Source organism: Zea mays, chromosome 1 (assembly GCF_902167145.1).
Source record: "Zea mays cultivar B73 chromosome 1, Zm-B73-REFERENCE-NAM-5.0, whole genome shotgun sequence".
Lineage (NCBI taxonomy): Eukaryota > Viridiplantae > Streptophyta > Magnoliopsida > Poales > Poaceae > Zea > Zea mays.
This window is the reverse complement of record NC_050096.1, coordinates 170,662,849-170,672,718: the sequence shown is the minus strand read 5'-3', so window position 1 is coordinate 170,672,718 and position 9,870 is coordinate 170,662,849. Positions and strand designations below refer to the sequence as shown.

At 47.7% G+C, this 9,870-nt stretch overlaps 1 protein-coding gene across 1 annotated transcript; it reads right to left on the bottom strand.

Moving 5' to 3' along the window:
* Positions 1-1,209: 1,209 nt before the first annotated feature.
* Positions 1,210-5,708, bottom strand: LOC103640532 (protein trichome birefringence-like 28). The gene is made up of 4 exons (XM_008663474.4): positions 4,947-5,708; positions 4,409-4,780; positions 4,084-4,239; positions 1,210-1,955 (listed from the first exon to the last, which is right to left on the bottom strand). The coding sequence occupies exons 1-4, from the start codon at positions 5,402-5,404 to the stop codon at positions 1,544-1,546; spliced, it is 1,398 nt and encodes a 465-aa protein (XP_008661696.1). The 5' UTR covers positions 5,405-5,708; the 3' UTR covers positions 1,210-1,543.
* Between the last annotated feature and the right edge of the window lie 4,162 nt (positions 5,709-9,870).

The following is a 9,870-nucleotide window of genomic DNA, read 5'->3' as shown; positions in this document are numbered from 1 at the left end:
GAAAGAATCTAAATATCCTGTGAGTTATATGCGAAGAAAGATAAAAGAGTATAGAGTTTATGACGTAGAAAATAACGATTTTGTAATATTGCAACGACTCGATCGATTCTACGTTTATATTGATTTTGGACAATTTTAACTAAAATGATTATCAAAGAAGAGAACATATCTAATGCACATGAAAGATTGGTGCACATGGTGCACATATTAAATCATCACCACTCATTTTAGATCTAACGTCTTTAGTTGTTTGGTATATTTTGCTAAGGACACCCTCCAACGTGGTGGTGTGTAGTGGTGGAAGGTGTTATTTGTAAACTGAATGATCAACTAGAGACATTAGATTTAAAATGAGTGATGATGATTTAATATGTGCACCATGTGCACCAATCCTCTATGTACATCAGATATGTCCTCATCAAAGAAACAGACTGAAAACTTAGACGAAGATTAAAAAAAGTCAGAAACAAATAGGGCATGCACCTTCTACCTCAGCCTTATTGCTGGTGAGCTGTATCCATCCACAGGACTTGACTTTAACATCACAATCCCTTAAGGCATTGTTCGGTTAATCCCGTTACCTACGGATTGAACGGGATTGGAAAAAATCATGAAGAAATTTGACTTGTTTGGGATTTAAACCCACCCAATCCCACTCAATCCACATGGATTGAGAGCTAACCGAACAAGCTCTAAGGGCTTGTTCGGTTAGCTCTCAATCCATATGGATTGAGTGGGATTAGATGGGTTTGAATCCCAAACAAGTCAAACTTCTTCTTAATTTTTTCCAATCCCATCCAATCCATGGGTATTGGGAATAACCGAACAAGGCCTAAATGGGCTTGATGAGATTCAACAGTCTTTGACGCTAGATGGAGAAGACATCTAATAACCTGGGGAAAAAAAAGTCGAGGTGTTTTGAAGCATGGCTTGTAGATGAGATGAGCGTATACAAGGCAGAGAGTTGTTCCTACGCAACACTAGTTCAAGACAGGTTGAAAGCGAGGACAAACAAGAAGTTTTGGTCCCTAGCCCCTCTCAGCCCTCTCTCTCTCTTTGTTGTTGTTGTTTTTATGCTCCTTTATTTTTTTTTGTAATTGCGTAAATTTCTTTTTCTTGAGGCAATTGCATCGCATAATTTTCTAGGAACAGATATTGTTTTGAAAGAAGAAGAAGAAAAAATATTTGTAAAAAGGAATTAACAAAGCATTAACAAAGCAATAGACACCTTTTGTAGCATACAGTACAGCAGGAAGAAGGCTTTATATTATATATATATATATATATACATACATGTGCATAGCGCAACTGTCTACGAGCTAGCTGCTGTTTGCTCAATTGGCAAAACTCACAGCTCATCTACACCTCAAAGATCCTACATGCCATGCCATTAGTAACCTCCCCCTCCATTTCCCTTTTGCTCTAACCTTCACTCAACCTACCCTACCGACTAAAAAGGAGGAGAAAGAGAACGAAAAACCGTACGCTTTTCCTAGGCTTAGGCTGTGGTAGAAAAAGACCCTGCCTTCCCTGCTTGTGATCCTCACCGGGGAGGCAGGGACTGGGATGGAGATAAGGGGCTAACATTAGAAGAACCCCAAGAAGGCGGTTTGGAAAGGATCCTCGTGTAGAGTATCTGGTTCCACACGTCCGGCACGCCGGGGAGGCACCAGTGGATGCAGTCCGCGAACTTCTCCGGGTCCCCCTTCTGCTCCGGCGTCAGCAGCTTCCCTTGCCGGATGGAGTACAGCCCCGTATGTGCGTCCTTCCGGTAGTCCGACATCCTGGTGATGTTGATCACCGTCACTGGCACCTTCGCCATGGCGCTGGCCACCTTCACCACCAGGTCGTGCATCCGCATGTCGTGGTACAGGTCCAGCGGCTGGCTGTAGTTCTGGTACGGAAGCGTCTCCTTCACGCACCTGATCCCGTCCGGGTTCCCCCAGTTATGTGGGCTGTTTTCATAGAAAAGAACGTAGACAAGTGTTAGCGAGACCGGCACTTTGTAAACGAATGAGTGAAATATGATGCTAGTAGTTCTCAATCCAAAAGCAACAGAAAACCTGAAGCTTGGTTATATGCTGGCATCTTTTTTTAATCACAACTGCTCTTGATTTTATTCCGATCCTTTCCCAACTGACACAAGACAAGTACAGCTGCGGCAAAAGGTGCCTGCCTTCTCTTATGATGTCTAGGGCATGGCACTGTGGAGGCGTGTGGAGTAAGCTTTACATGGAAGATATTGCTACTTGCTAGCACGAAAATAGATTATCGAACTTCCAAACCATGGTGATCGATAACATGGTACTGAAGTCATTTCCACTGAAAAGAGATTGTATTTAACATATTTGAGGTCCTTCAAAATTTTAAACCAGTGAGCTTCGAATTTTTTTTTAACATGCTGTATGCTCATCTCTGAACCCTCAAACAATGCTGCACTGTACAAGCATCTTCATATTCATGCCTTAGAGATCCAGGGCTTTCTCAGCTTTCTATGAGATAGTTTTCATATACGAATATGGAAGTGTATTCTATCCACGCCAATGCTAGGGGAAGTAAATCTAGATTGTGAACATGGATTTTCATTTGTGTAGACTGCATGCCAACTGCACAAATGTGCAAATAGTGGTATACCTACTTCTGGACCTATTAGGGCGTGGCAAAACCTAGCGTCTGCTTTTCTAGTGCACTACTATAATCACACATTGCTTTTCTCTAAGCACATGTAAGGAGGCAACATTGAAGCAGATAAGTATTTCAAATTCTCCTAGCAAAAGTAGGGTTTTGTAGGAGCGTGGTTTATATCAACTAATTTCAGATACTCCAATATCGCAAGTTCAACATACAACAGCATCAACTGCCTAATTGTTTAAACTGAATAAGAAGCCACTTCTTTCTTAGAAGAACAATAAGACTTTTTTTTAATAATTATGGCATGACGTAAGAAATGGCAAAAGCTGATCCTTGATCAAGATATCATATACCAGAAACTAAAGTTTAACAGGCTTATATGTTTTCTAGTAAGCATCCATATATAAATATTTATCTATCTTCAGTACTCAAAGAGTCATATTCTAAGTCTCTGTTAGGAACCAGGACAGATACAGAAGCCAATTCCAGAACAGTGAGGCTCCCTTTTCTCTCTAGAGGCTGTTTACATTTCAAATCCCAGTTTTCCTTTTGCTTGTGATGCAAAAAACAGCACAAAAATCTCAGCTAACCCACACCACATGTCAAACATTACTCTTTTTGCTGTTATACCAAATGGAGCCTTTTGCCTTCCTTATTGTGAATCAGACCCACATAGAAGTTTGTTCAGGTCATAAAAAAAGTCTCCTCACCATCCCTATTCCCTAAGTGCTAGATTTGGTGTACTTTAATCTACAGATGCTTGTTACCTCGATTTTCATATACCATGTTAATCACACAACGCCTGAAATGCAAAGAGAGGTTTCCAAATGAAGTTTTAAATTTTATTTGGTCTATTCATCTTTAGTTTTTGCAAATGTTCAAAACTCTAAAGATTAGTATCATCTATGTACCATGATACCAAGTCTAAAGTACCCTCATTTCTTTTATTGTATAATGGAAATACGACAAAGCTGAGAAATATCCAACAAAAATCTACTAGTGAGCACAGAGTGCAGTCTAGAAAACTGAACTAAATTTGGGTTTTGTATCCATGCAAGAATGTTCACTATCAAATCCATAAGCTAGGCCATCACTTTCCTTGTGGGCCATGAACCAGCCTTATAGAGTTATAGCTGCGTCTTATTCGTTGACTGATTGACCACATTGAAGGGGCAATGACATTGTGCCCTGCTGAATAGAGGAGGAAGCTTGATGCTCTAGAAGGCACTTTGGGCTTAACAAACCCCTTCGATCAAGCCTATGTATGGTATCCTATTGGATCGACAGTGGCCGGCAAAGTTCAAGGTTGCATTGCATCGACATTGGCCCACAAAGTTCAAGGATGCATTGCAAATCACTCATAAAGGAACTAATCAAAGTCCACAACGAACCACCACTGCTTGTACCAGATAGGAAAATAAAGGAAATATAAATGCAGCAGCTTCCAGTTACCTGATGTGGAGTGGAGAAATTGTCATGAAGAATACAAGTGTGCGGTCAGGATCGATGTTGTCATTGAGCCAATCAGACCACGTCTTGAACACCAGTCCATACGCCTCAATCCTGGGAACCTCGTCATGTTCAGACCAATACCTCGAATTTGGTCTCCTGCAAAAAAAAAAAAAAAAAAAAATAGTCCATACAGCATCCACAGAACACTAACCAACCCATAGCTCAATTGCAACTTGCAAAAGGTAGCAAAGAAGCCACACATTTGCAGTCCACATGGAGGAGACAGGAGTCAATCCAGTCGAAGCGGTGAAGGGCCGAGGCTGACCTGACTTTCATGTCGGCTGTGTTCATCCACCAGATGTAGGTGTTGAAGATGAGGTAGTCGACGCCTCTCCAGTACTTGGCGTGCCCCTCGATCCGCTCGGGCCTGATGATCCGGTGCTCGATGCTGTGGATCTTGGGGTTATCGGAGTTGGACTCGACGAGGAAGGGCGCCCAGTAGAATTCGAGGGTGGCGCGGTACTCCTTGGCGTGGAATACAGTGAGGGAGCCCCGCTTGACGATCTTCTTCCTGCCCTTCGACAGAATGGGCTGCACCAAGCACACCAGCGACTCCCACTGGTTGCGGTTGAGCGAGTCCCCCACGAACATGAGCCGCTTCCCGCGCATCGCCTCCATGAACCTCCGAGCGTCGAACCTGCTTGGATCGGAAGCATTCAATCGAATCGATTAGGATTGGATTGGGGGGCAACAAAGACGCACGCATCCTTTTAGCGCAAGCAGACGCGGGGCTGCGAGCTCGAGCTCGCAATGAGGTGAGGTAACTGGTGCAGATCTGGCCGGAGTGGAGGGAGGAGACGTACGTGGGGAGGGAGCACTCGTTGGGCTGCCATTTCCAGTACTGCCACAGATCGTCGGGTCGTCCGTTGGCGAGGCAGGTGACCTGCTTGGTGAGGAAGGTGCAGTCCTTCTCCCGATACGCCGGGAGGGAGACGTTGTCGAAGACCCAGCGGCCGCGGGAGAGGTCGCAGGTGGCCGGGGGCAGCGCGAGGGGCGGGAGGGCGGAGACGTTGTAGAAGTCGGCGTCGGGGTAGAGGTAGTCGTCGATGGAAAGCTCGGCGATGGTGCGGACGTCCTCGCCGTACATGAAGAGCGCGAGGAGGAAGAAGGCGGCGACCAGGGTGGTGACCGGGGAGCGGCGCGCCGCGGCGAGGAGGGAGTGCGCGGAGGAGGAGAGCGAGCCGAGGAGGCCCCCTGGGGTGGGTAGCGGGGTGTCGGAGGTACAGGTGGAGGTGGGCGGCGGCGGCGGCGGCTTGACCATGGCTGAAGGGGGGAGTTTGCGGGAAGGGGGCGCAATGCCCAGGGTGGTGAGCTACGGGCAATCAATGAGTGATGAGTAGTAGATCAGTGGAGGCGGCGCGGGGACCTCTGCGAGAGCGGGAGGCGGGAGTGCGGCCGACGGAGAGGATGGTAGTGGTAGCACCGCGACTCCGCGAGCACGGAACCACGGACTAGCAGTCTAGCACAGCTGAGCAGGCGTACCATCACCAGGTGGGGTTTAACGACACCCAAAACCTCCCTCTAATCAAGGGAAGTGGAAAGCCACTTTCATCTGATATGACATTGACATGGCCAAACATAGAGAAAGTCGGAAACATGTACACAACAACGTTGCTAATGTCATTTACATGTACAACCTCGTTTAATATGACTTCGTTTAATATAAGTGTTTGTTTAATATGAGCGTTTGTGTTTGCTATATCTGCGGACAGTTCTCTCTAAATTCCTCCTCTATATCCTATTTTTATGCCACATTATAAAGTTTTCAACTCCTATTTTTTATCTCTCCTCTAAATCATTCCTACAACTATAAAATATTATTTTTCATATATATTCATCATTTATTGCTATTTTTCTTACTCCCAATTAATTGTGCACACATGTACTGAGGCAAAGGGGCTGGCTGGCGGCCTGGCGCTCCCATGCTTCTAGTGGACGCCTGCTCCATCTAGAGATGGCAACGGGTTTAAAACCCGCGGGTACAGAGATTACAAACCCGTACCCGCACCCGCTACCCGCGACGGATAGCGTACGTTACCCAAACCCGCTACCCGCGGGTTTATGACACCCGCCGGTACACCCGCGGGCACAATCATATAATAAATATTTATTAAACTGATAAAAACTTGTATCGATCTTAGCTAAAAGTTCTACGAGTTCCCTAGCGCCTGTATTCTTCTTTTATATCATTTGATTGTCTCCGCTCACTCAAAGCTTTCGAGATGGCACTAAATTGAGATGCATGTGCTCTACAGTCTACACAGACACACACGCGGGTATGCAGGTTTGCGGGCACGGATACAACATTTTCATACCCACGAGAAAAAACCCGTCGGGTTTAGAATCAAACTCGTTCTCGTACCCACGGGTACAAACTCACACCCAAACCCGCATCCTATAGGGTTTTTACCCGCGGGCACACGGGTAAAATGTGCACGTTGCCATCCCTCCATCCTCTGCCACTGTAGCACGCGTAGGGGCAGTTGTTGCACCTGTAGTGCGTGACTATTGTAGCTAAAACATGAATAGTACTAGGGGAAGGGGAGGACAACAGCAAACGTTGCAAGCGTTGCAGACAGTCTAAAGAGGGATGTAAGGGGACGGCCACATTTTCTATAGTGTTTAGATGGGAGTCACACGAGGGCGAGATGAACACCGAAACAACTTTTGGTGATGGCGTGGTCCCGAAAAATCGAAGGACCCCATCTCATTCTACTTTGACCTCAAACCAAACACATTCTAAGAGGCTAAATGAAAAAATACAAGAGACAGGCTCTTCGCGAAGAGACCGTCTCTTCACGACTCTCTATACATGTTGTCTCTTAGCTGCATTTATGATTCAGGGTCTTAGAGTTATATCATACAATCTCTTAGTTGTATCTCGTATTTTGGAAATCAAATCAGGGTCTTAGGGTTGTACATGCCATAAGGTTGTATGATCGGGTAAAATAGGGATTTGCACTATTGATGATACTGTTTGCAGAGTGAAGTTAGAAACAATAGTCGGAATATGGGATGAGATAGGGTGCTGATGAAGACAACCTAAGAGCGGCTCCAAAAGACCACTAAAATGTACCTCAAAACTCGTTTTAGGCTTGGAAATAAAAAATCTCATATCCAACAGCTCCCCTAAATTCCTCCAAAATTTTCAAGATCGCGCATCTTAACCCCATCCCCCTCAAATTTTCGTGACGCATATGCTTTCCCAATCCGTTGGCGCATGTGCTTCACCGGTAGTTTCCTACGTTCTTTGTGTGCCAGCAGTACAGTCTGTCATTGCGCCTGTGTCATAGGGGTAAGGCTCCTGGTAGTGGACAACATGAAGAGAAATGTGCCATAGGGCCATTGTGGGGGATAGATATCCCCCGGGTCCACTAGGAGGCGAAAGACCCTTGCATGGGGCCACAGACCAGTAACCTCGCAAGGTCGTCTCGTCGTGAGCCAGGCAAAGACTACAAGTGAAATGGGTCGACCCAAGAACGCTATGGCTCGTACCCGGATTGTCCGAGGATTACGCGCAATCTCAAGGAACAGTCCGACTTTCCCGCGCCCGGCGCCCTCAAATTTCGGGGATAGACCAGGATGAAGTCGGTGGGTTCTCCTTAAGATAAGCTAAGTTGGTTCGCTATTAGTTAGGATATATACTGGAAGAACATGATCACCATGTACGTAGGGAGTATCCCACGGTAGTGTATATAAGGCCCAGGGGGAACCCCATCATTTTCATCTCATTAGCCCCTCTCCATTCAGGAGACACTACTTGTAACCCACCACAAATAGAGCCACCACAGGAAGTAGGGTATTACGCCCCTCAAAGCGTCCTGAACCTACAGAAAATCGCATGTCTCTCTCTCTCCTCGTGCTCTTAGCACGAACCATCGAGCTACAATCAACAACATCGTCCTAACCAAAAGCACTGCAAGGGTATCCCTGGGTGTGCGGTCGGACACTAGACACCGACAGCTGGCGCGCCAGGTAGGGTGTGTGTCGTTGATCAAAGCTAGCTCAATGGCCATCACCTTCAAAAACAAGATCACTCTTCGCCCAGGAGCTATGTTCCGTTTTGGAACCATCTCATGCATAGTGGACAAAGAAGGGACTCTACATCGTATAGCGGATCCACCCGAGAAGAAACCTTCCTCGGAAATCCTGAGGGGGGCCGGAGCAAGACTACGGACAGCACCCCCACTCGCAGCTCGGGGGAAGATGATCCCTTGCGGACCGAAATTCGGGAACCCTCGGGAAAGGAAAGATCGGTCGGCCGGAGTTTCACTTAACCGAAAAAATCTATTGTCCACCTCGCCCACAAAGGAGTGGACACGGATCACTCGGAAGAAGGAAACAAACACCCCGAGTCAGGGAAGGAGAACACGTCAAGCCACCTTTCTGATACCTCCACCCTCAAAGGTGGATGAGAAGAAGAGCACCATCATGCCGACTCCTTTCTACCCCAACATCCTCTTCATCCAGGGAGATTGGAGTCAACGCCCATCTCCGACGATGAGCCTACCATGCAAGGGGAGGAACCTCCCCAGCGTTATGCCCGGCGACGGAGAAACAGACGTCGGAACGTGCGACGACATCATGAAGCCGAGGAACGGGATCCGGCGCAGCCCATGTCCCGAGACGAAGCTTCGGAGGTGGGAGAAACTCCCGACGAACGAGTATACCGGGAAAGGCGTAACTCCCACCGCTGTGATCGCTGACAGGCTCAAGATCGGGAGCGAGAGCTAGCTGAACAAGACGTCAGGCTTCGGAGAGAGAACCCTCTCCTCGCTCGGAACCTATACCCTGATTTTGCTTGAGCACTGAACACGCTGAGTGAAGTTGGAGGAGTACTGACATTGATAGCTGACGGTCTCCACGAACCCCAGATGCGGAAGGCTACCGTGGTTGCTTACTCAGGCAGCTAAGCACCTTCTACCCCTCGCTCATCCTGCGAATGACCTGTGTCATGCCATCAACAGCCGGCGAGACGCGCAGAGCTTCATTAACGCTTCGCGTGATCGACGACACGGAAATGAGATAAGACGCTGGGAGGAGTATGACGGGATCACGGTGTACCAGCACGGAGTTGCGCCACCCGAGTTGAGTAGGCAGCAGCCTCAACCAGTGGCCCATTCCGAGGATGGTCGAGACGACTTACCACCGACTCCCCTCCCCGGGACCGACGTCACGAACACCGGTAGGAGGACACGTGCGGGAGTTTCAGCGCTCACTCCGCGTCTCCGGGCCATCCAGTGGCCTCCCAACTTCAAGGTCTCCAACATCGACAAGTACGAGCCTAAGCATGACCTAGGTGGCTGGTTGGCCGTCTACACGACTACCACTCGACCTGCTAGGGCAATAGAGGACGTCATGAAGGCGTACTTGCCCATTGTCCTAGGGCAAGACGCGTTGCAGTGGCTCTGACATCTACCTCGGCACTGCATCGACGATTGGAGCGACTTCAGTCGATGGTTTATCACGAACTTCCAATCTCTCTCCGATAAACCGACGCAGCCATGGGACCTCAAATCCATTAGGTGCCAGAACGATGAGACCCTCCGATCGTTCCTCAAAAGGTTTCAAACAATGAGGAACCGCATCCCCGAAGTCGTCGAGGTGACCGTAATTGAAGACTTCTATCGGGGATCCAACGACTCGGTCTTCGTCCGAGCCATATTCCAAAAAGTGTCGGCCACCTCTGAACAATTGTTCCGGGAGACGGACATTTACATCACCGTG

Excerpts from the sequence above, each read along its gene's own strand:
- LOC103640532 (XM_008663474.4), bottom strand. The coding sequence starts at position 5,404 with ATGGTCAAGCCGCCGCCGCCGCCGCCCACCTCCACCTGTACCTCCGAC. Across the intron at positions 4,781-4,946 it reads AACGAGTGCTCCCTCCCCAC|GTTCGACGCTCGGAGGTTCA; the intron begins GTACGTCTCCTC and ends CGATCCAAGCAG. Across the intron at positions 4,240-4,408 it reads ACAGCCGACATGAAAGTCAG|GAGACCAAATTCGAGGTATT; the intron begins GTCAGCCTCGGC and ends TTTTTTTTGCAG.